Here is a 26,748-nt window from a genome sequence, read left to right on the forward strand (position 1 = left end):
TACTACGAACATCCTGCAAGGAAAAGATGTAAGTTCCTCAGCCGTCCACCCATACTCCGTTACTAACTTAGAGCTGCAGTATGAAACGGTATACAGCGAAGACTTAGCACGTAGCGCCGGTATGGAATACAGCTCCGGCAAGGCTTTTCTTTACGACCACGTTGTGATGTATAAGACGTTCAGCTTTACAAATAATGTCGAAGAGGTCATCAACCAAAGCATTAACCTTCCCAGGCGCAGCCTTACAGGGATAATGTTGCTGTTCGCAAAGACATACACGGCAGGATTGCGTGACTCTGAGGCGTTCTTTAATCCTAACATCACTAACGTAGGCGTTAGCATTAACGGAGTGCCTAATAAGGTTTACTCACAAGGGATAAAGCCCGAGGACATGTACCGGGAAGTCGCGCGTAAGTTTGGTGACCAAATTGGCCCAAAGGAATTCTTTAAGGATAAGTACGCGCTGTGGATCGACATGCGTACAACGAACGACGAAGACCTACATGGACAGGGTTTACGCCTGATAAATACCCAGGACGGCATTACGTTGGAGATCAAGCGCACCAAACATGCCAGCGACACTACTAAGATCAACGCATATATCTTCGTAGTCTCAGACGCGCAACTGAGTGTAGAAATGAATCAGCTAAAAAGCGTTGCGTACTATGATTCGCGTTCCTTGAGCCAAGCGAAAGGATAAAAAAAATATTCCTTACGGTATAATATGCTTCGCGTATTCGAAAACAACGAAACCAAACTGCAATGCATAGTGCAAGGCGATAAACTTTACTTCAAAGCGAAGGAGGTGGCGGCGGCGTTGGGCTACGTAAATTCCAGAAAAGCGGCGTCTGATCACGTATCAGAGGAAAACAGGGTAACTTTGAAGTCTTTAAAGGGTGTAACTCAGCGTGACACCCTTAACGCACAACCCAATGCCGTGTATTTGACGGAGGAAGGTCTTTACGAATTGATATTCGGATCTGAAAAGGCTGAAGCAAAAAAGTTCAGGAAATGGGTGTTGGGTGACGTTCTACCCACGCTAAGGAAGACAGGTAAATACGATATGGAGAAGCGATTCAATGGTTCAAATCCAATGGCATTTAAGATAGAAACGGAGGCAGACATACACGATAGAACCGTACACAGGGTGCGTAGGTTCTACTCGCACGTAATCATAGTTCCAGGTCTTGGAGAACTGCAGGACACCGCAAGTAAGCGCATTAAAAGCTGGCGGAAAGGCTACCAGGCAGGTCAACCTGATCTGCTGATCCTTAACAACCATAATAAATACAATGGACTATGCATAGAATTGAAGACACCCAAAGGCACCGGCGTATTGTCCGAGAAACAAAAGGTAATGTTGGAACGATATGAAGAAAATGGATATTTAACCATCGTAAGCAATGATTATGATCTACTTTGCAGGGAAATAGACGAATATGTTGCCGGTATTCGCATTCCTTGCCCTTGGTGCATTAAGGCATTCAAAGGTCAAGACACTTTAAGCACGCACCTTAAAATATTTCATAGGTATAATGATTCTTGAACAAACACACTGGCGAGATCTGTCGCAAGGCGTTTCATATCGAATAAAAAACTACGTCGCATTCGAAGACATCGACCGTTTGAGGTTGGTCTTAGAACGCGACGGTCAGGAATACAGCCTTTGGGCGCCTGACTGTGTGAGATACATACTGCAGGGTGAAGAATATACACACCTACGCAGTCATGGTAAGGTAAACGGCCGATGGAAGTTTGACATCGAACGTCGAGCGGAGGATAATCCGTTGTGCGACTAATCCTCTTCATGGGCGGATAAGTAGTCATCTGCTGTGTCTACCCTCATTTTTTCCGCCATTTCATACGCTGATAAGGTAATAGTCACACCTCCTAGGAACGCTGCGATGTAAGGTAACATTATACCTTAAGTAGATTCCACTCTTTTCTTACCAACAGATAATGATCTAAGGGCTTAGGGCCATCGTAAAGGCAGCACCAAATATGTTGGCCGCTACGTATACAGCCACATCGGTCGCAGATGCCATCCCAGTGTTCCCTATTCTCCCACCTTACACCCTCATAGTCGTCGAAGCATACGAAGTCTTGTCGATCTCCTTCTTACGTCGCGTGAGCACCCGACCGGTTTCAAGGGGGCAACATCGCTCTGCTAAATCGCCGTGGGTCTCGCAGACCACATCTGTGAGGTCATAGCGACGGCAGCGGTACTTATGCCAGTTTTCTTCGAAGAGGGGTTCATCGCATCGGCGGCAATGACCTTTAAGGCAGACTCTATGCTCGCGGTGATATCGTAGGGCCTGTACTGTGGACAGTTCCTTACCGCAGTCACCGCAAACAGTGCTGATGGTCTTCTGACAGACTTTCTTGGAAAGATGGTATTGCAGTCGCTGCTTGCTACTAAAAGCTCTATCACATTGCACGCACTTCATTATATACACCTTATTTTTTATTGTTAAATTGTTAAACCCTGTAAGAGGGTTTTAGGATAGGGTCTATTATTTCTTGTTATTTTGTTAAGCCCCCATTAAAAGATGAGGCATCATTCTTTCTCATCGTTGAAACCAGCAAAAAGATAATCATGTTAACCATTCTTCGATTACGATGATTTAACAAAATAACAATAAAAAATAGGTCCTTACTTGAGACCTCTTTGCAGCATTTAACAAAATAACAATAAAAAATAGGTCCTTGCTTGAGACCTCTTTGCAGCATTTAACAAAATAACAATAAAAAATAGGTCCTTGCTTGAGACCTCTTTGCAGCATTTAACAAAATAACAATAAAAAAGAAAGACCTATGCTAATTCCCCCCTGCCGGGGGCTTAGTAAGATCTTCTTTGCGACCTCTTACTCTTCTCGAGCGTCGTCTAAAGTCCTTTGTGCTTTAGTATCCGCGGGACACCAATGTCCAACGAAGTCTTCTTCAGAGAATACCTTATTACAGTGACGGCAGGTGTATTTTTTACACGGTTTGGGTATCGGTGTTTTGGGAGGGATTATGCAGTCAGCAGGTAGTTCGCACGTAATGCAGTCCATATATCTATGGGGGATATCGAATGAAGTCCTTAATGGACTCCTTAGCCCAGCCCGCCATTGTCAAAAGCGCGCCAAACCGTTCTGCACGCTTCAGACCACACATTTCATCGTACAATTCCTGTACGCGCTCTTTTAAACCGGTCTATCTCTTCCCTTTGCATTTCTATGGTGTCTCTTTTATCTTTTGCGTCGGCGACAATTCTTTGCACTGCTTCCACTGGCTCCATCGTATATATAATGGATCCGAATCATATTCCTTGTAACGCTCTGATAGTAGGACCCACCGGCTGCGGAAAGACCCAGTTCATCGTGGAGCAGCTATTAGGATCCTTTAGATACCGCTTCGACTACATAGTGCTATTATGCCCCACCTACGTGAATAACCACACCTGGACGGGCATAGGAGTGAAAGATGACGACTTCTTTGTAGATATTTTAGACCCTAACGAGTTATCCAGCCATTTGAAGTTCTGGCATAAGCAATTCCCTAAAGATACACAGACTTTACTCATACTGGATGACATTGCCTGCGGGGACGACGTAAAAAAGCGCACCTCCGAATTAGTGAAGCTCGCTTTCAGCGGCAGACACGACAATATCAGCGTTTGGTTGCTTTCCCAGCAGCTTACCAGTGTCTCTAAACCCTTTAGGGAAAACATAGGCTCTCTCGTAGTATTTTATACACCCAGTAAGTCTGACCTGGAAACCAATTTAAGCGACTACGGCGGTGAGATATCCAAGGAACAGCTGCACGAATACATGCGGCATTTAAAAACGCACCAACATTCCAAAATGATCTTCTCTTTGAGGTTTCCGTATGACGTTAACATATATGGACATTGAGCAGCTCATAGATGAAGTCCCCACACAGTTAAGTGAACAACTTAACATCCTTGTGTCATCTGGGAAGTGCAAAGAAATGATAGGCAAGGAACTTACCCATGAGCAGGTTAATAAGCTGTCGGAAGAGGAAGTCAAAAAGTTCCATAAGAGGTACGAGGCTGCCCTCGCAAGTAAGACCACAGACGCCGTCGCAGACTCCGCTATCCGACTTGCAACTAAATTGCTTGGACTTGCACTGCCTATAGACGACGTGGAGCAACTGCGGAAGGACATAAGAGATGACTATGTCATATCCCAAGAACTTAAGATAACCTGCGGCTGGTTGTCTTTGAAGTGCGGTAAGTTAATGGCAGTCGCCTCTGCGGCTTTGCACGTAGCTCAGCACGTCGACTTGAAGGAGGTACTAGGTTCCTTCGGAACATCTTGGAAGGACTTCAAGAAGGATAGAGAAGTCGAAAAGGTCTTCCAGGCAGCACTTACTGAGGTACCTGATCAAGTCGCCTCAAGTACCTAGTTAAGTCATTCGTAAGTACTTAGTCAAGTCACCTCAAGTACTTAGTCAAGTCGTTGTCAAGTCATTGTCAAGTCGTTGTCAAGTCGTTGTCAAGTCGTTGTCAAGTCCTTCAAGTCCCTTAATATAAGATGAGTGGCACCGAAGAACAACCACCCGTAGAAGATACCAAGATTACCAAGGCTAAATCTCCAGGCAGAGTCGCTGCCGGTAAGAAGCTCGCGGAGATGAATAAAAAGAACAAAGCCAAAAAAGAAGAAAAGGCGGAAGAAAAAGAAGAGGAATCCTTTATTAATCCTGGGTACGTCATTGGCGCGATAGGAATTGCTATAGCAGCAGGCAGCCTTTACTTACAATGGCGGGCTACGAAGCCAGAAGTAAAGTGGGAGGCCGTGCATGTGCCGCCAACATATCACGCACCTGTGGAGGTTAGAAAAAGTAAGATCCCTGAAATGGAGTAGATTTATCATCCGTGGCGACCTAGATCTTCCTTCTCGCTCTGTAATATAATGTCGACCGCGTTGTTGAAAACTGTTGAAGAGGCAGCTATCATTACTTCTATTGTTGCGGGTATTGGTTGGGTAGGTAAGAAAGTGCTCAAAGAAGACTTTACTGAAGACCCAAGCAAGAGCTTCGCTAACTTTACTAAGATGACCGCTGCCGTAGGCGGGGCTATCATGGTAAAGGATTACCTACGGAAAGAAAAGTACCTGCCTAACATATAAATGGTTAGCTTAGTCGCAGGTGGAGTCATTGCAGCTTTAGCATTCACTGGAGCTAATTATGGTGGTCAATATTTGGATAGATTAGTTAGAGGCGACAAAAGTGGTGCCGCCGAAAGAAAGAGACACGACTTAGCGCTGGAGAAATATCAAAGGGACGTTGCAGCTTGGAATGAAAAAAGACAAGCTTACAGGGATTGGTTGGACAAGAACTACCAAGACAAAATGCAGGCAGACAAGAACTTCGAAAACACAGACTACGCCTTCAAACTTTATGCGCAAGCACACCCCGACTTTAGAATGAAAAAGCCTCAGTTCAAGAATTACTACCAGCCTTCTAAGAAACGAAAAGACAATGAATTGGTCTTTGTAGGAGTCGCAGGGCTGGCCGGAGGCGTGGCTTTGGCGTATCTAATATAATGATCGTCTTTTTGGAAAGCGACAAGAATAACTTTACTACTTATTTGAATCCTCCCATCAAAGCCTGTAGGGTTCGGTTGGTTAGTTGCTCTTTGTACAATTCTTGGTATAATTTAATTAATGGCTTTGTCATCGGAACTTCCGGTACCAAACCAAAAATACCAGATTCCCATTACACCCCAATGACACTGGCTAAGGAGCTAGCAAAGCATGGATATACTCTTACCACAGGATTACCCCATGAAATGAAATTCAAGAAAAATAATGGGAGCGCCAATCTAAAGGACAGTTCATTGGTAGAACTCCTGGGCCTTACTAGTACCACGATAAATAGCATCAGTACATATGATGTGAAATGGAAAGTCGCATCCTCTTATGAAGTCTATTGCGACTTGGTCCATAGTTACAACAATGGAGAAAAGTCTTCTCTTATGTCCAAGTTTCTACCCAAAGGTAATCCATTTGACCCAGTAGAATACACTCCCATTTCTTTGAGCTATGACTTATCTAATTTGGTAGAAAGCATAAACATTACCATTAAAGTGGACGGAAAGACGGCGGATTTTAACGGACGTAAGATCAATCTTGTTTTATCCTTCGCTTGAATCAAGCGAAGCGCGATTCTATTCATATAATGGGCCGCGTAGAGGACAAACTTAAAAGGATTTACTATGGGCCGGAAGGCTATTGGAGAGGAGCGTCAGCTATCAAGAAACTCGCGACCGCGGCCAGGGTATCAGACGAAACGGCTAAGAACTGGTTGAAAAAACAAACCCTCTGGCAGGTTTATCTTCCCGTGCCTAAGTACATTCCCAGGCCCAGCTTCACCGTAAATACCCCCAATGAAGTTCATCAGGCGGATTTGCTTTTCTTGCCGCACGATAAGGTGAGAAAGAAGACCTATAGGTACGCTTTGACCGTAGTCGATATCGCAAGCAGATACAAGGACGCCGAACCTATAACCAGCAAGGATTCTGGGGAAGTCGCAGAAGCCCTAGGTAGGGTTTATAAGCGCGTCTTGAAATGGCCTAAGCTGCTGCAAGTGGATGCGGGGACAGAGTTCATGGGCGTGGTTACTAAGACCATGAAAGACCACAGCACTAAGATTAGGAGAGCTAAAGCAGAGTACCACAGGGGTCAGAGCATCGTCGAAAGATTCAATAAGACCTTGGCCGAGCGCCTCTTTGGGTACCAGTATTGGAAAGAGCTGGAAGATCCCTCCAAACGCAACAGGGAATGGACTCAGAGGCTCCCCCAGGTCATCGCGGCTTTGAACAACGAGGCAGCCAGGGCTACGGGAATGAAACCCAAGGATGCCATAAAAAAGAAGCACGTGGAACACAAATCCTTCGTCAGAAGTTCGAGGGCGGTCTTCCCCCATGAAAAGAAATTAGGTAATGTCACGGTTCGATATCTCTATGAGCCGGGTGAATTAGAAGGAGGATCCAAAAGAGCTACGGATCCTAATTGGTCTTTGGAAACTTATCAGATCCGAAGTGCGATAGCTAAGAAGGGTCAGCCCATCTTGTATTATCTTCATGATGGTCCCACGCGTGGGTTCGTCAAAGAAGAACTGCTTATCGTGTGATGTCCGAATGCTATCGTATGCACTCCGTCATCACACATCCATCGCTTACCGTCAAATGCAGACAGTGACACCTTCTCCTGCGTGACGTTATGTATCTGATGGCCATAGCTGCGCAGGCTGTTCATCTTATGCCGCTGTTCCTTGTGTGTTCGTAATACGTTGAGGTAGGACTCGTGCGTAATGTCCTTCTTAACCACATACTTTTTTACGCCTTTAGCTTTCTTTTCTACGCCGTCTAACTTTAGCACGCTGTACATCTTTGGTTTCAGACCCACGTACTCTACTATGGGTTTTCCTAACATTTCGTCTTTCATCTTCCCAATTACCTTCTTATTCTTCGCAGAGTAAAGTAAGTGCTCCTTCGGGTAACCGCTGGTGTCGTACTCATCTATGTCGGGGAGGCAGTCTTTGTAAACGTCTTCCGTTTGCACTTCTAGAATTAGGGAGTCGGTGTCTGTGTACAGGAGGCGACAGCGGTCTCCGTACTTTGGCTTAAGCTTATCGTAGTAGAACTCATACATAAGCAGCTTCGATAGATCCAGCACCGTAAAGCCTGTGTAAACGGGCTTGTTTAGTAAGAGGTTTGCCCTTTTCATGTGAATCACGTAGAAGTTCAGCATTTCTACGTATCTAACGAAGCCTGGCTGTGACACGTATGCTTCTGCTTCCTCTTTGGTGCTGACTATTTTTACGCTTACGCGCTTGCGGATGTTCTCCATTGTCTTTCCGAACACGCTGTTGTTCATCAGTTTGAAGAGGTTTTTCTCGAAGTCATTTTTCGCTGCGGTACGCTTTTGCGTGTTAAAGTCAATGTAGGGGCGCATCCAGGGTTCCTGCGTGAATTTTAGGACTCTGTGGATCTTCTCTACGCGCATTCCGTGTCGCACGTAGAACTGCAGGTTGCGGTAATGTACCACATACTTCTTCTTATCCATCAGGTTCATAGTTAGTTTCCTGTACGGTTTGTAACCAGGGCACATTTGCTTTTGCAGCGGACTTAGCTGCTTAAATGGTATCTCTATCGCTTCTGGTGCTAAGGGGAACTCATTGTGTTCGTCGTGCAGGCGCTCTGGGTACTCCAGATCCACTTCTAAGACGTAACCCTTGTCTTCCTCCTTTCCTACCTGCATGTAGAAGTCTATCGGCTTCACTGGATCCCATTCGAAGTCTCTCACAGGTAGGTACTGTGACATTGCCCAACCATAAAGGTTATTCGCATCCAGGTAGTAAATGTATGTGGTTGGTTTCTCTGGGTCGTGCTCTACTAAGGGGTTGTTTGCGCGGGCGTAACGTCGGCTGGGTCCGCATACGCCGCCACGAATACCGTCTTCCATAAACCGATACATGTCGTACTCCGTTAGGAGATCCAACTGCGCATTTGTCTTCTTTAACAAAGCACTCCAGCTGAGCCCAGGAGCCGTGTAGAAATTAGCGGGATCCAATCCGTAATATTCCATAGCCATCTTTCTGAAGCTTTGGAAAACATCTGCGAGCAGCACTACGTCTGAACGTAGGTAGATGTCGTGGTATTCTCCCATATTCTCACAGGAGTACTTTTCCCACACGTCTAACGCATGCTGGTACTCCTCATCCTTTATGCCGGACTCGTTTAGGGTGCTGTAGAAGCGATCTTTGGGTGGTAGGGGTTCTTTGAATCGATCCCAGGAGTCCATGTATTCGTATGGGTACACTCCTTTCCTTTCCGCGCCATATTGACTGGAAATGGGAAAGTTGGTGTTATACTTTACGAGGTTTGCTAAGGAGTCCGCCATAAACTGCTGCGAATCTAAGAACTTTAGCTTACCCACAGTTACGGACATGTAGCGCTCTTTGTTGTTGGGTATGCATTTGACGTCGGAGCCGTCTGTTCCTTGTAGTAGCAAATGGGAGTCGTAACCGCGGAGGTTGTGAAAGAACACCGGAATCTCCATGTCTGGATTTACTTTGAAGTTTATATTGCATTTCCAATGAGCCGCTCCTCTGTATTTACCCGTGATGTGGCAGTGATCCCTAACCTTATCCACATAGAAATCCTCAACAAATGCTTTGTGGCAGTGAATGCAATGCGTGGAAGGCTTTCCCGGCTTCTCACCCTTCTTAGCATACTTCCCGCATTTAAAATGAGCTTCTCCTAGATACTTTCCATCTTCATCCCACGCTTTCTTGGCTCGTCTTCCAAACTGAAGAAGCGTATGTTGACAAATGTGGCATTTTTTTTGCCTTGTTAAAAGCCTCCTGGTTCTCTTTGGTAAATTCCATCTTCTTTGGACATCTTAATTGTTCTCTAATCTCTCCCTCCTCTTCTCGCAATGCTTCTAGAAACTCATTAGCTGCGTTCTTACCTCGGTAAATCACAGGAGGGTTTGCTTTACCGTCTGATCTGACTACTATGTAACCAAAGGAGCAGATCTCGTGTAATCCTACCTTATTCGTGGCACCACGTTTCTGCTCTTCCTTAGTTATCAACGCTTCGAAGTCTGCATATATCACGTAAGGCACTTGCATCTGCTTTTGATGGTTTGCGTATGAAAGCTCTTTGTTGGTGGGCATCTGGATCCGTTGCGCCACTTCTTCGACTCCGCGGCAGATCTCATCGTGTTTCTTTAGGGTATTTAAGGATGTAAATGACAGCAAGCAGCGGTCACAGAAGTACTTTTTGCCTTTGTGCTTAGTATGTCTGTAGAATAGTCTGCTAATGTGTTTAACCCATGAGTAGTATCCGCCGTGGTAGAATAAATGTACGCGCTCTCCTTTACTTTTTGACAGAACTAACGGTACTATCGTCTGCTCTCTGACTCCGTAAACGTTAATTGCTAGATCGTTTATTTCCTCAAATATGGGGATGTCTATCAACTGCATGGGAAATTCCACACCATCCCACTCTAAATCATCTGTGGGATACTTACTTGCCCTACAGGGATCCTTCTCTGCTGGATACAGTGCAGACCTGATTGCCCACATAAAGCATCGATTGTCTTCATTCTTCACGTTTACAATAGCCTTCTTCCTTTCTACCCACGTTGGTAGCGGTACGTAACTCCCCCCTCGTATGGGTACGTACCTGGCTATACTTATCTCTATTCCTTCAACCTCCTCTACTGTCCAACCCGATCCTTCTTTCGTGTAGTTAGACAGCGACTCCATTATTGCTTCTAAGGCTTCACTGAGTGGCCTATCCAGATTCGTGGATTCTAATATCACTAACGACTTTGATCGCAACATTGCTGCCGTCATTACCTCGTCTTTTGACAAACTTACTTCTACCATTATGCTCGCTTTCAGGGCTCCTAATTCTTCTATACCTTTTCGGAGAGTCCTTTTAACCTTCCTTTCTGACTGACGCCAAAACTGTCTAACGTCAATCTCACCGTTACCGGGTATTGGCACCGTGCTGAAGTTGCTTTGGGATTCCATCTATATAATAGGAAATATTTTATACCTAATACCAAGCACTTTTTAAGTAGTCGTAGTCGTACTCACAGTCCTGACAATGCCAAAACAATTTAACCTTAGTCTCAAACTTCTTACCACATCCACAATCATAACTGCTCATACACTTCGTCTTCATTTTCAAATGCTTTTTCAAATCCGCTTCTTTCTTAAAAGTTCTCTTACATTCTTCGCACTCCATATATAAACTAACATATTTGCGCTGTTGCCCCCAACCACACTTGGAGTGGGGATTGTCCGTAGGTGGATTTTTGACACGGGTCTTGCCCGTGTTGAGATTGCGCTGGAACCCCCATTCCCTATACTACTCATGGTAGACCATGGTCAACCATGTTTGAAAGCAATATCAATACCACGGTAGACCATGGTCAACCATGTTTAAAAGCAAAATCATTACCATGGTAGACCATGGTCAACCATGTTTGAAAGCAATATCAATACCATGGTTTACCATGGTCAACCATGTTTGAAAGCAAAATCAATACCATGGTAGACCATGGTCAACCATGTTTAAAAGCAAAATCAATACTATGGTAGACCATGGTCAACCATGTTTGAAAGCAATATCAATACCATGGTTTACCATGGTCAATCATGTTTGCAAACAGCACCCGTACAGCATGGTCAAGAAAAACCTACATAAATATACAAATGCAAATCATACTGAGCAGTAGTATAATTCACTCATTAATAGAAGGAACAAAATAAATAAAACAATTATTGCCTTTTGAAACAAATATTTGCACTCACTTTTTTAATGCAACAGAAAATAATTTGTATACAATCAGCATGTAAATATTAGCCAAAATGTTTGTTTCTACACTAAAGTTACTATCATGAAATTTGGTTGGCCTGGTGCTCTAGTTTTGTCCTGACAACTTACTGTACTTTCTGTTCAATGCTTAATGCACATCTACAGTATGGTAATAATTTTTAGAATTATTTCTATTTTGTCATATTATAATACACTCAATAAAATAACTTGATTATGTATACAGTCAATCTGTTTATGCATTTTAATGTGCTAACTAGAATTCTTTTAAAGAAAATTGATCAAAGAAACAGATAAAATGACTTTGCTTAAAAATACTTTTTCCATACAGTTTTGTTAAGTATAAATAATAATTGCAAGACCTTCTCGAAAAAAATCATAATTTTCTCACTAAATGAGAAATAAATTGTTATAAAGAGAGAAGTTCAATTTGTAATAGCTTCTGCAAGACTTTCTCCAAGTATGTTGTGAATTTTGATTCCCCACTATAATTCCTTGTGGGTTTTTAGCCTATCAAAATATTTTCTCGGCTCTTTACATAACTTCTTGTAACAGATCTTTCTTGAACCTTAAAATCAATGTGGAAAGATATAAAATAATTAATGTTCTGTAATTGTATATGAGTTACGTGCACTTGCTAGCATTCTGGTTCGCTATATTAATTCCCAAAGAACTCCACAAGAACGTAAACGATTCAAGTCGTATTTCGAAACATAAATGTTGTTTCACGCTTTCGAAAAGCCAGCCAGGCATTCAGCTTCATTGACAAACCTCATTAAAATGCTTAAAGCCACGAAGAGCAAGATTCCAGCCAGTTAACTCCAGAATAAATTGGGTTTGATCCATGTCCTCATGATCAGCCACCGATTTTGCAATCCAGGAAAGTAAAAATTGAACCCATTGCACGATATCAAACTCTTGCTGAGCAAATCCAGCTTCCAAAACTCATAAAAACTTCTTTTGAACGGATATTACACGGTATTTTTCTCTACAAGAAACGGTTACCGGTGAATAACAACATTAGGCGCCAAAACACAGACTATGAGCCCGCGTATATACCGGCTTATCCCCAGTCCACTCACGGTCACAGTACAGTGCTTTGTGGAAAGAAGGACTTGCAAATGTATGGCAAGCCGAATGTAGCAATATTCAATTCAGCTCGTTTATTCAACGTTCAACCATATTTATTCAACGTTCAACCATATTTATTCAACGTTCAACCATATTTATTCAACGTTCAACCATATTTATTCAACGTTCAACCATATTTATTCAACGTTCAACCATATTTATTCAACGTTCAACCCCTTATTCAACGTTCAACCCCTTATTCAACGTTCAACCCCTTATTCAACGTTCAACCCCTTATTCAACGTTCAACCCCTTATTCAACGTTCAACCATATTCATTCAACGTTCAACCCCTTATTCAACGTTCAACCATATTCATTCAACGTTCAACCCCTTATAATTCAACGTTCAACCCCTTATTCAACGTTCAACCATATTTATTCAACGTTCAACCATATTCATTCAACATCCAACCCCTTATTCAACGTTCAACCATATTTATTCAACGTTCAACCACCCCTCCCCAATCCCCTCCCCAAGGTTTACTCGTTCCCGGTTTCCTCTCGGCCCGACTACAACAGCCTCGGGCAGAGGGGAGCCTAGGAACAAGGTTGAAGGCGACCTGGCCTAAAACAGAGCCCAGTTACACCGCGTACGTTGTCAGATTTGATCGGTTACGCACGTGTTTGGATTTGGGCATAGTTATAATAGAGATTGGGGCAGTAATGGACAATAACAATAAAAAATACTTGGATGATCTGGCAAAATGCCTAACCGAGGCAGGAAAGATCTTAAATCAGATGAATGGTTCTTCGAATCCATCAACTTCTACTGGTCTCTCTAGCAGAATGGAATCTGCTATTTCTTCGGTCGGGAGAACAGTCAATAGAGCTCAATCTATGGTCCAGAACTCTACAAACAGAGGGCTTTATTCCCTTTCAAATGGACGAGAACGTCTGCGAGCCATTTCAGGTATTGTTTATACTTTTCTTTGGAGATCCCATTGTTCAAAACCTATCGTAGTTTTCGTGACTCAGGCTTACACGTGGTAAAAGCTGCCATTTTGTAGCGCTGCGCGAACGTAATAAAAATAAAATATACTGCAGTATGTCCTGCTCTCGGACCCTCCATATGATTCAAGCGTCGTTTTATAGTACTATGACTATGGATTTCACCGAAGTGTGGTATGCACACTGAGACGTTTGCTACTGTGCTAATAAACATAAACGTTGTAGTCTGCATTCCTTTCTACAGTCGGTATCCTTTTGATTAGGGATAGACCATTATATTTAGGGGGAGGGGGGGGGGGGTGGTATGAGCAAAAATATTTTTTTTAAATTATTATATTACATGGTTGGAAAAAAATATTGTTGTTGAGGGCTTATCATATTTTTTCTGCCAAAAAGTTTGATGTTAAGGCGAATCATTGATTTTGTAAAAAGGATGCTGTAACAAAGCCAGTTTAATTTTGATTAGCTTATTAGATGCAGAAGTTTTAACTATTGCTTATGCTTATTAGGTACTTCTGCCTCATCTGCACAAAAAAAGGCCAAACCAATGGAAAAGACTTTCGAGTTTGTTCTTGTAAATTCCAGGGGGCAGCTCAATGAGAGTGATTCATTGCTCTTAGAAAATGATGCCATCATACTGAGAGGCATTGTTACTCTGAACTCTAACATGAATGAACAAAACATTCGAGCATGCTTGGCTGAGGCAGTTGTTATAAAGTTTCCAACTGTGGCTCCACAGGATTTGGAATTTTTAAAAGCAATTAGAAGAAAATTGTCAAAGCCTGTAAATGCTGATGAATTCTCCTTCAAAGAAGTAAAACTCCTTGCAGGCCAGGGAAGCATTTATATAACCCTGAAGGATGGATTTGAATGCTTGCTTGATGATTATATTCAAGGAAGAAATCGTGAACCCAATGTAGAAGGTGAAGAAAGGCGGGAAACACCAGCACCAGTCACTCAAGATGGCAGGGAAAATAACCATGGCCAAAATGTAGAGGATTATGAAAGCCTTGTTCCTTCTCAAAAGCCACAAGAGGAAGATGACGGCGACCTACTTAAGTCTGCATGGGGTGGGAACTATGATGTTGAATCAGCAGTGAAAGAATGCTTGAAAGCATGTGAGGCAGACAAGGCTACTAACCCAGTTGAGGTATTAAGATGTGCACAAAAATATATTGTGTAGGGACGACCACTTGATACTACTGAAACTGAGTCAAATTTGGAAGGAGAGGTGTACTTTATTGATGTGAACAGACAAAACTTGTTAAAAACTGCATTTGATGAAATTGAAGAGATTGAAAACCTTCAGCTCACTTTGCAAGTAACCTTTTATGGTGAAGTTGCACATGATAATGGGGGGCCAAGAAAGGAATTCTTCCGTTTATGCCTCAGAGAGATTAAAGAAAAATATTTTGACAATGGATTGAGGAATCTGCTTTCTGATGACTATATAAAGGTTGGCATCATCATGGCTCTTAGCATGCTTCAAAATGGGCCAGCACCAAAATTTATGGATGAATCAATGTTACAAGAGTTGTTTCAAGAACCCAAGCCCAGCATATGCATTCTTAAGCTACGTATGGGGTTTGCAAAGATTGGCTTGTACCAAATTGCAAAGGCTGTCCCACAGTTAGTACACTTGATGCGACCCTCTCAATCGTATAATCTTACAAGAAGAAAGTTGATTTCCTTACTTGCACCTTCCTTCTCAGATGAAGGGTCAAATGCAAAGAGGTATGAAATGGCTGTCTATGAGTTATTCTTAAAGTATGTCCGAGAGGCTACCAGTGGTCGTAGGGCAGCCATCACCATTGGACATATCTTACAATTCGCAACTGGTGCTGAAGAAGAGCCAGTTCTGGGCTTTGCAATTCCACCTAGCATCTGCTTCGCCACTGCAACTAGTAAGAACAAGTGGGCTTTTGTGCCTACTTCAAACACTTGCACCCAGACATTGTATTTACCCACTGGGTCACATGATTGTCCTCTTCCTTCTGAAGAAGAGCTCTTTGATGTATATGACAGTGCCTTTGTTAATGTTTATTTCGGTCTGGCATGAGTATAAGAAACTCCTGCCTCAATGTTACATAAATCATGAACAACCTAAAGAGATTCATTCACAATTGAAAAAAACTAGGACAAGAATACAATGATGAAATTTATTTTCTTCTGATATTTTAATATGATTGCCAAAAACAAAGCACAGAAATGTAAACTTGAATGTTTGATTTTTTGTGTTCTAAATTTTCCGAAGAGATATATTGGTGTTGCTTTAAACAATTTCCACATATAAGCTAAAACCAAAAAGTTGTTACTGTTTATTTTTCTAAAAATGTTGAAGATATTTATGAAAGAAAATTAACTATGATATACATAGCTCTAAAAGATGCACTGTTATATTGAAACTATTATTGCTATTGAAAAATCTATTTGTTATTTCCTTTTAATTTTTGAAGAAATTACTGGTATGTCAATTCTTAGGTTGCTAATAGCTGGGATTTTATTTCTTAGAGCCTCCTGGGAAAAGGGATTTCATGTAATGGGACTGGGATATTTGAACCAAAGAACAATAGGAAAATGAAATTGAGGATTGAGTAAAACTGGCCGAGATTGTTGGATTTGAACTGGGATTGGAATAAACAGTTTTTGGTTGGGATATGGGATTAATAATAATTAGCACCCCCTTTTTGTTAAGGATTTCAGCTTTACATTTTTAGGAAAATTATGTGAAACTAGGGTGGGTGTAAGGGTGATTTCTAAAACACATCAAAATTTGTTATTCAAGGCAGAGTAACAATTCCAGGATCAATTTAAAGCCATGGCTTTTCGACAACCAATTCATATGTGCATTTCAAAACAACTTAATATGCAGTTGAAAACTATTACGATTATTTCTAGTATTAAACCTGCAGCTTATTAAGACCAAAATTTACAACCTGTATTCAGTCTTGGCACTTCCTGAGTATTTAGTTTTCATGACAGGTTCAGAACCCAAAAAATTAATGATCAAATTATATTATTTAGAAATTGATTTTTGTTGATGGTGGAGGGGGAACTGAACTCGGGGGGATGAAAGTATTAATACACAGAAGAGAAATTAGAAGAAAAAAAACTTCCTTACAGCAGACCCTGGATTACTGAGATGTTAATTATGAATTTTTTTATTTTTTATGCATAAATTCACAAACTGCAGGTGAATCAATTTGGTTGTGTTGTATGAAAAATTAAAGCTCTCAGACTCAATATCACAATCTAAATTTTTAATGGAGACTAGCAATATGGCTTGCTATGGTGTACTACTATGTCAAATATATATAAGAAAACAATAGAACAAGGGTCTCCTACATCATAAAGTCCATTAGATTCATATCGAAATCATGGGGTTCGTGACTTTAATCTTTATTCATAGCATACTCATTTCATTTCTTCAATTATCTCTTGAGTGAGACTTAAAACCTGACAATATATGTCTACTCCCAGTTCACTTGATTCCTTCAGTGGATCAATCCTATCCAAAACGTATGCCTTTATTAATTCTTCATTATCAAGATCTATTGGCTCAACTATCACATTATTTTCCTGTCTGGAACGTGATGGACCTTGGGCATCGTATCCATACATGGCTAGATCATCTGGCTCTTCATCCACCAATCCATGCGCTAATGGATTATTGGCATGCATCATTCCATTTGTCCACATCTGGATGGGGGACCAGTTTCTCTCTGTACGTACTCTGTGGTGATTAAAAGCCTTCATAAATTCATTCATTGCCTTATTTATTCTGGGGATAAATACCAAGTGTAGAGCAAAAAGATGGACAGCTTCATTTACTTGGAGCATTCCAGTGGATTCCATGGCATAAAAGGTGTAGTAATACAGATGGCAAACACATCTGAAAACATCTCGCCACAACCTTTCAATGCGCTGATTGTGAGTTGAGGGACCTGCTATAAAACTTCCTCTTCCTTCACCTCTAGCTTTCACCATGGCATCGCATACAAGGACATTCTCTACACCTTGATCCACTCTGATTCTTGATGGCCAGAGATCACCATCAGAATTAATTGCATTTAAAAAGAGTTCAAGAACAGTTTCTGAAAGGTTGTTTGAATTGCAACTTAAATACATTATTCTTCTGGAAAATCCATCGATGCATCCATGAATTACTAGTTTCCAACGAATCAACGAATGGTGCCCATCAAGATGCCATAGAGAGTTTGGCCATGGCACTTGATAAGTTCTTCGAGACACCAAGGCACCCCTTCTCAAGACAGTGTTTTTAGGATCCATTCTAGCCATACTTTCTCTTATTCTTTGCCTTTGAATTCTGTAGCCAAGTGACTTTACGTAGCCAGCAACGTAACCCTGGCCAGTGGCTGATCCATGAGTTGACAAATATGTTTTAACTATATCATCCAGTATTTCGTCAGACAAGTCACTAAAGCCTTTCATATCTTGTAAATGAAATTCTTCTACTCTTCTGTATATTGTCCATCTTGAAACGCCTAAATATTCTGCAATCTTGGTCCAACTGAATCCTAGTGCACGAAGTTCTTCAAGGGTTTCACAAGAAATATCATACGAAGGCCTACCAGGTTTTAGAGAGCAAGTCTTGGTGGCCGCCATTTGCCCAGCAACAGTTGTAGGCGTGACAGATCCCATATTGATGTAATGTGACCAAGAATTCAACACATCTGTTAGATATTTTGACAACAACTCTAGTTCATTTCTATCACTTGGATCCACGCTGAAGCAATCACACAGTGTCCTGGTCAAACAAACAGCCATGTCAAGTACAACACTATGTGCTTCGGCAATCTCTCTATCAAATGGCTGCTGACTAATTTCCTTTGTTTTCTCGAGAATAGAGATTAAACATCTTGGAACCTCTTTCTCAAGATCGACTTTTTGATCGGTATCCGCCATATTCTAGACCACTGGGCTCTGTTTTAGGCCAGGTCGCCTTCAACCTTGTTCCTAGGCTCCCCTCTGCCCGAGGCTGTTGTAGTCGGGCCGAGAGGAAACCGGGAACGAGTAAACCTTGGGGAGGGGATTGGGGAGGGGTGGTTGAACGTTGAATAAATATGGTTGAACGTTGAATAAGGGGTTGAATGTTGAATGAATATGGTTGAACGTTGAATAAATATGGTTGAACGTTGAATAAGGGGTTGAACGTTGAATAAATATGGTTGAACGTTGAATGAATATGGTTGAACGTTGAATAAATATGGTTGAACGTTGAATAAATATGGTTGAACGTTGAATGAATATGGTTGAACGTTGAATAAATATGGTTGAACGTTGAATAAATATGGTTGAACGTTGAATAAATATGGTTGAACGTTGAATAAACGAGCTGAATTGAATATTGCTACATTCGGCTTGCCATACAAATGTGTAAAGATGGTTTGAAGATGTTTATATTGTAAATGCACTGGAAATAGTTTCAGCAGTGGGTAACAGTAACAGGAAATAAATAAGTATATTTTTCAATAATGTATTGTGTGGAAGTTTATTCGAAATGCACTGGTAATCTAAGATATGGATTTCAAAAACGATTTTTTACATGATGTAGGTAAAGGTTAACTTTTAAAAAGCCTCACTTACATACTTACTTACGACTATATGGTGTTAGTCTCTTGTTAGTTTCTAAGGAAAAAGTTGACATTTTTGCTAGCAAATGGGTAGAGAGTTATGATAACTCAGATATTCTGGCTGACCATGGTTGACTGTGTACCATGGTCATCCGTGCATTAACATATTTTGACCATGGTTGATAGTGTAACATGAAAATTGATTCTTATGTCTAAATGTTCCTTATATATTGACTGTGTGCCATGATCATCATTTTTAACACTTTGACCATGGTTGACTGTGTACCATGGTCATCAATATTAACACTTTGACCATGGTTGACTGTGTACCATGGTCATCATTATTAACACTTTGACCATGGTTGACTGTGTACCATGGTCATCATTATTAACACTTTGACCATGGTTGACTGTGTACCATGGTCAACATTATTAACACTTTGACCATGGTTGACTGTGTACCATGGTCAACATTATTAACACTTTGACCATGGTTAACTGTGTACCATGGTCATCATTATTAACACTTTGACCATGGTTGACTGTGTACCATGGTCAACATTATTAACACTTTGACCATGGTTGACTGTGTAACACGCATGGTCATAACAATAATGTAAACCAATTTTATATATATATTTAGGAATTAATTTTTAGATTGAACATTCATTATATTTTCTCATTTTTTGATCAATTTAAGTTTTTTTTAAGAAAACCAAACCCAATGTCTTTTGACCATGGTTGACTGTGTGCCATCGTCATCATTATAATAAACTTTGACCATGGTTGACAGTGTAACATGGTCATGACAATGAATACAAATTAAACATATTTAAAATATTTAAACATTGATTTTAGCTTTTGTTCCTTATATTTTCTTATATTTAAATCAATGTATGCCTTTTTTTTGGTAAAATCAAACAAAATGTTGTTTGACCATGGTTGACTGTGTGCCATGGTCATCATTATTATACTTTGACTGTGGTTGACTGTGTAACATGGTCATGAAAAAAATGTAAATTAAATTAATTTAGAATATTTAAAAACTCATTTTTAGCTTTTGTTTCTTATGTTTTCCCATATTTATATCAATTAATGTCTTTTCTTGGTAAAATCAAGCAAAATGTATTTTGACCATGGTTGACAGTGTGCCATGGTCATCATTATTTTCTGATCATGGTCAGCCACCATGGTTAGACCAAAGTCAAAACATGGTTGACCATGGTTGACAATGAAAAACCATGGTACCATGGTCATTCTAACGCAGGGGTATGGACAGAGTGAAAGGTTAGAATTTTTGCATAGTATTTAATTACATACTATGAAAAATATCATACGGATGCCTAATTTTCAAAATAATATATGCCAAGGGCTGTTTGGTTTCAATTTGAATAATAAAGAAAGTTATATGCAGCTTGGTCACATAAATTAATGCGTAAAAGCAAACAAGGAAAAATACATATTTAAAGGAAAACAATTTTCATTTGATTTGTGTTCAGTTGAAACATACATGTACAGCTTATCAAATGAGTCACTGTAGCGCATATTTCAAATATAAACAAAATAGGATAGTTAGAATGCCATTCAAGATGGCAGATGTCCAAGAGCTACATACTGTAGTTATTCACTTTTATATTGACTAAATCATATAGCAGAGGGCTTAACTCTCTTGAACAATATTTATATTTAAATTAATATCTTCCCATTTTTGCTGTTTTTTGTCCTTTTTATACAAACAGAGTCATAAGAAAAACATTCATATTTATGAGTCAATATCAACGTGATAAGGACAAAAAAATATTGCCTGTTAAGAGCCTGGGATATCATTTAAATTTGTTTTCAATATCTGCTCTCTCTTGTTTGGAGACTCATGAATAAAAATATTATCAAACTCTTAACATGTGATAGTTTTCACCACTGCATCATATCGGTGTTGCTCCAATGGCTTCTGTTAATTTGTGGTTCAGCAATCAGAACACAACATTGCCTGGGAGGGGGACTAGAGGGGGTGGGGGTGGGGAGGGGGACTAGAGGGGGTGGGGGTGGGGGTGGGGGAGGGTGGAATGACAATCACCATCAGTCTTGTTGTAGATTATAGGAAGTTTGCATTTACATAATTCAGTTTATTTGCATAACTAAGTTGAACACTAGCTACCAATTACAGTATTAACTTACTAATAAAAGAATTCCTATAAAATCAATATATAGCATACTAATATTTATAATGGTGATGTCGCATGACAAATATTTTATGTTTATATAGTAGCCCATTGTTTTCATCTTGAGTCAGACGAACTGTATCTATCCAGCTGTTAGGTGTGTTTCATATGCAAATGTCTTATAACTTCCTGTTGTTTTTATTTATATTCTTCAATTTTTGCTACCAAACACTTGCCAGAATGGAAAAATATTAGAAAATCAGTATCCATTTAGTGGTTTCTACAGTATCTGCCAAATGTTATACTTAGGCTTGTTTAAAAACTTATTGTTATAAACAAAGTATAGGTGGTTGAGATTTTTGCATGATATGTTTACATGGCTTGATTTTAAGGTATGGCAGACTAATTTTCACAATACAATACGTCAAGGGCTGTTACATGCAATTTGAATAATACCATAAAGCCAGAGATGTTGGGTCTCATAACTTCATCTGAAAACAAAAAATAAAAAATAAAAATAAAATAAGAAAATAAAATAAATGACTTTTCTATTTTTTTTGACTGCCTGATAGATAAATGTAGATTTAATAGATAGAATTGTGAAGGCTCTAAGTAAATATTCTGACTCAAAAGCAAGGCACACCATGATTTTAATTTTTTAAGCTGCATTAGTTTTGGACTAAGTTTGTGTGGACTTTGACTCTCTCTTCAATGTTGTTTCACTGGCTTGATTGACTGACTGACTGACTGACTGACTGACTGACTGACTGACTGACTGACTGACAGACTGACTGACTGACTGACTGACTGACTGACAGACTGACTGACTGACTGACTGACTGACTGACTGACTGACTGACTGACTGACTGACTGACTGACTGACTGGCTGACTGACTGACTGACTGACTGACTGACTGACTGACTATCCATAGGCCATCAGTTGGATATCGGAAGGATTATCAGTAGGATGTTGGAAGGTTGATGGTTTTTGATTTATGATAGTTGGATGTAGTAAAAAGGTAACAGAAGGTTAATGTTCAGGGCCGTAACTAGGGGGAAGCACAGGGTGCACATGCACCCCTCCTATAAAATGTTAAGGTCTGCTCATCTATCTCCGTTATTTTTTGGTTCTGCTTTCTTTCAGTTACCTTTTTTTATTTATTTTATTTATTTATTTATTTTTCGGTTCTGCTTTCTTTTGGTTACCCAATTTTATTCAATGTGCACCCTCCCTGTAAAAGTTCTGGTTACGGCCCTGATGTTGTTGGTAGGTGACAAGGTGACATAGGTAATTCAGACTGATAATCATTTACTTTATTTATTATGTGTAAGTTAATATTTAATATATGCAATCTAGTTTTTTTTCCGGATAAAATTTAGACTGTATGTATTGCACGTGAATGTAAAGTACTGCTCAAACATTGCTTATACTCTCTATTCACCTGCAACAGCAACCTGGAATTAGTGATGTGCCAATAATTTCATGGGTTTACATTCTAGGGCTTAAAAATTAATATGAATATTTATCTATGATTATCATATTTTAGAATATACCAACTTGTGTACTTCCTAAGAACGCGCGCGCTCATTGGTTAATTGAGGTAAATATTGTACGATATTCACCTCTGAATCTCGGAATATTGAGTCGGCAACAAAATGGCACCTGCCGGCAATCGTTTTGCTACAATTTCCGATGAGGAAATTGAAAAAATGAAAGTAAATTCCACTCCTATCAATACTAAAAAGGCAACGAAGTATGGCCTAAAAGTTTTGCTAAAAGTCTTGCTAAAAGTTTCGCGTGAATTTGTCACGCAAACTAAAAGTTTCTGTTTGTTTGTTTTTATTGAATTATTGTATATAAAAATAAGTTACTCTGTTCACAAGTTGGTATATGCTAAAACAATTATTCGCCTCAGGCTCAGTGATTATTGAGGAATATTCACCTCGCCGCTCGAAGACGCGCGTTTCGGTAAATATTCCCCGACACTCACTTTGCCTTCAGCTAATAAGATTATCATATTATATCGCACTAGATAAGTTTAATCATTTTTTCTTTTTAAATTGTGTACAGTCCCTCCCACAGTCACCGTACTCTTCTGTCAAGGCTGTGATGGTGGAAGTGCCATCCAGAACCAAACCATCACCTTGTTGTGTAATGCTACTGGTAATCCCACACCAAAAATCAGATGGATGAAGAATGGGGAACATTACAATGGAAGCAGTACAGTATCAAGTTCAAACAACGCGCTTGTCTTCCAACAAGTAGCAATAAATGACAAAGGAAACTATACCTGTATTGCTGACAATGGGGTTGGTAATCCGGACAAGACGTCATTAACTTTCTTTGTTAAATGTAAGTAGGGATTTGATATACCCAACATAGTTTTTTTTCATACCACTTAGTATGAATTATATTTCAAATTATTGATGACCGATTAATAAGATGAGTGGACCAAGTAGTATAGGGAATGGGGGTTCTAGCGCAGTGACCACACGAGGATTTTCCGTTTAAAGTCACTAACCCGTGTTTGCGTAGCCCTCATTCCCTATGAGACCCCCAGGATTACCCGTGGGGGTAACAGCGCACTCGAAATATGTTACTTTACGCCAGGATTACCCGTATAGGGAATGGGGGTTCCAGCGCAATCTCGACACGGGCAAGATCCGTATCAAAAATCCACCTACGGACGACCCCCCACTCCAAGTGTGGTTGAGGGTAACAGCGCACTTAAATATGTTAGTCTATATATGGAGTGCGAAGAATGTAAGAGAACTTTTAAGAAAGAAGCGGATTTGAAAAAGCATTTGAAAATGAAGACGAAGTGTATGAGCAGTTATGATTGTGGATGTGGTAAGAAGTTTGAGACTAAGGTTAAATTGTTTTGGCATTGTCAGGACTGTGAGTACGACTACGACGACCTAAAAAGTGCTTGGTATTAGGTATAAAATATTTCCTATTATATAGATGGAATCCCAAAGCAACTTCAGCACGGTGTCAATACCCGGTAACGGTGAGATTGACGTTAGACAGTTTTGGCGTCAGTCAGAAAGGAAGGTTAAAAGGACTCTCCGAAAAGGTATAGAAGAATTAGGAGCCCTGAAAGCGAGCATAATGGTAGAAGTAAGTTTGTCAAAAGACGAGGTAATGACGACAGCAATGTTGCGATCAAAGTCGTTAGTGATATTAGAATCCACGAATCTGGATAGGTCACTCAGTGAAGCCTTAGAAGCAATAATGGAGTCGCTGTCTAACTACACGAAAGAAGGATCGGGTTGGACAGTAGAGGAGGTTGAAGGAATAGAGATAAGTATGGCCAGGTACGTACCCATACGAGGGGGGAGTTACGTACCGCTACCAACGTGGGTAGAAAGGAAGAAGGCTATTGTAAACGTGAAGAATGAAGACAATCGATGCTTTATGTGGGCAATCAGGTCTGCACTGTATCCAGCAGAGAAGGATCCCTGTAGGACAAGTAAGTATCCCACAGATGATTTAGAGTGGGATGGTGTGGAATTTCCCATGCAGTTGATAGACATCCCCATATTTGAGGAAATAAACGATCTAGCAATTAACGTTTACGGAGTCAGAGACCAGACGATAGTACCGTTAGTTCTGTCAAAAAGTAAAGGAGAGCGCGTACATTTATTCTACCACGGCGGACACTACTCATGGGTTAAACACATTAGCAGACTATTCTACAGACATACTAAGCACAAAGGCAAAAAGTACTTCTGCGACTGCTGCTTGCTGTCATTTACATCCTTAAATACCCTAAAGAAACACGATGAGATCTGCCGCGGAGTCGAAGAAGTGGCGCAACGGATCCAGATGCCCACCAACAAAGAGCTTTCATACGCAGACCATCAAAAGCAGATGCAAGTGCCTTACGTGATATATGCAGACTTCGAAGCGTTGATAACTAAGGAAGAGCAGAAACGTGGTGCCACGAATAAGGTAGGATTACACGAGATCTGCTCCTTTGGTTACATAGTAGTCAGATTAGACGGTAAAGCAAACCCTCCTGTGATTTACCGAGGTAAGAACGCAGCTAATGAGTTTCTAGAAGCATTGCGAGAAGAGGAGGGGGAGATAAGAGAACAATTAAGACGTCCAAAAAAGATGGAATTTACCAAAGAGAACCAGGAGGCTTTTAACAAGGCAAAAAAATGCCACATTTGTCAACATACGCTTCTTCAGTTTGGAAGACGAGCCAAGAAAGCGTGGGATGAAGATGGAAAGTATCTAGGAGAAGCTCATTTTAAATGCGGGAAGTATGCTAAGAAAGGTGAGAAGCCGGGAAAGCCCTCCACGCACTGCATTCACTGCCACAAAGCATTTGTTGAGGATTTCTATGTGGATAAGGTTAGGGATCACTGCCACATCACTGGTAAATACAGAGGAGCGGCTCATTGGAAATGCAATATAAACTTCAAAGTAAATCCAGATATGGAGATTCCGGTGTTCTTTCACAACCTCCGCGGTTACGACTCCCATTTGCTACTACAAGGAACAGACGGCTCCGACGTCAAATGCATACCCAACAACAAAGAGCGCTACATGTCCGTAACTGTGGGTAAGCTAAAGTTCTTAGATTCGCAGCAGTTTATGGCGGACTCCTTGGCAAACCTTGTAAAGTATAACACCAACTTTCCCATTTCCAGTCAATATGGTGCGGAAAGGAAAGGAGTGTACCCATACGAATACATGGACTCCTGGGATCGATTCAAAGAACCCCTACCACCCAAAGATCGCTTCTACAGCACCCTAAACGAGTCCGGCATAAAGGATGAGGAGTACCAGCATGCGTTAGACGTGTGGGAAAAGTACTCCTGTGAGAACATGGGGGACTACCACGACATCTACCTAAGGTCTGACGTAGTGCTGCTTGCAGATGTTTTCCAAAGCTTCAGAAAGATGGCTATGGAATATTACGGATTGGATCCCGCTAATTTCTACACGGCTCCTGGGCTCAGCTGGAGTGCTTTGTTAAAGAAGACAAATGCGCAGTTGGATCTCCTAACGGAATACGACATGTATCGGTTTATGGAAGACGGTATTCGTGGCGGCGTATGCGGGCCCAGCCGACGTTACGCCCGCGCAAACAACCCCTTAGTAGAGCACGACCCAGTGAAACCAACCACATACATTTACTACCTGGATGCGAATAACCTTTATGGTTGGGCAATGTCACAGTACCTACCTGTGAGAGACTTCGAATGGGATCCAGTGAAGCCGATAGACTTCTACATGCAGGTAGGAAAGGAGGAAGACAAGGGTTACGTTTTAGAAGTGGATCTGGAGTACCCAGAGCGCCTGCACGACGAACACAATGAGTTCCCCTTAGCACCAGAAGCGATAGAGATACCATTTAAGCAGCTAAGTCCGCTGCAAAAGCAAATGTGCCCTGGTTACAAACCGTACAGGAAACTAACTATGAACCTGATGGATAAGAAGAAGTATGTGGTACATTACCGCAACCTGCAGTTCTACGTGCGACACGGAATGCGCGTAGAGAAGATCCACAGAGTCCTAAAATTCACGCAGGAACCCTGGA

The 26,748-nt window shown here is 40.9% G+C and overlaps 2 protein-coding genes and 1 pseudogene across 2 annotated transcripts in view; 2 read left to right on the forward strand and 1 right to left on the reverse strand.

Annotated features, from left to right (window-relative positions):
• The first annotated feature begins 12,926 nt into the window (after positions 1–12,926).
• Positions 12,927–16,095, forward strand: LOC148905691 (uncharacterized; annotated as a pseudogene).
• A 589-nt stretch (positions 16,096–16,684) lies between these two features.
• LOC148905692 (uncharacterized) lies at positions 16,685–18,485 on the reverse strand. The gene has a single exon (XM_089039840.1). The coding sequence runs from the start codon at positions 18,363–18,365 to the stop codon at positions 16,854–16,856; it is 1,512 nt and encodes a 503-aa protein (XP_088895966.1). The 5' UTR covers positions 18,366–18,485; the 3' UTR covers positions 16,685–16,853.
• A 4,031-nt stretch (positions 18,486–22,516) lies between these two features.
• Positions 22,517–26,748, forward strand: part of LOC116291830 (hemicentin-1-like) — a 46,387-nt gene continuing 42,155 nt past the window's right edge. Inside the window, exons 1-2 of the mRNA XM_089040605.1 lie at positions 22,517–22,520; positions 23,265–23,546. Of these exons, the coding sequence (XP_088896731.1) occupies positions 22,517–22,520; positions 23,265–23,546 (286 nt within the window). The remainder of the gene's footprint in view (positions 22,521–23,264; positions 23,547–26,748) is intronic.

This window comes from Actinia tenebrosa, unplaced genomic scaffold (assembly GCF_029948245.1).
Source record: "Actinia tenebrosa isolate PJP-AT-01 unplaced genomic scaffold, QUT_ActTen_1.0 PGA_scaffold7__59_contigs__length_16204524, whole genome shotgun sequence".
In the NCBI taxonomy this organism is placed as follows: Eukaryota; Metazoa; Cnidaria; class Anthozoa; order Actiniaria; family Actiniidae; genus Actinia; species Actinia tenebrosa.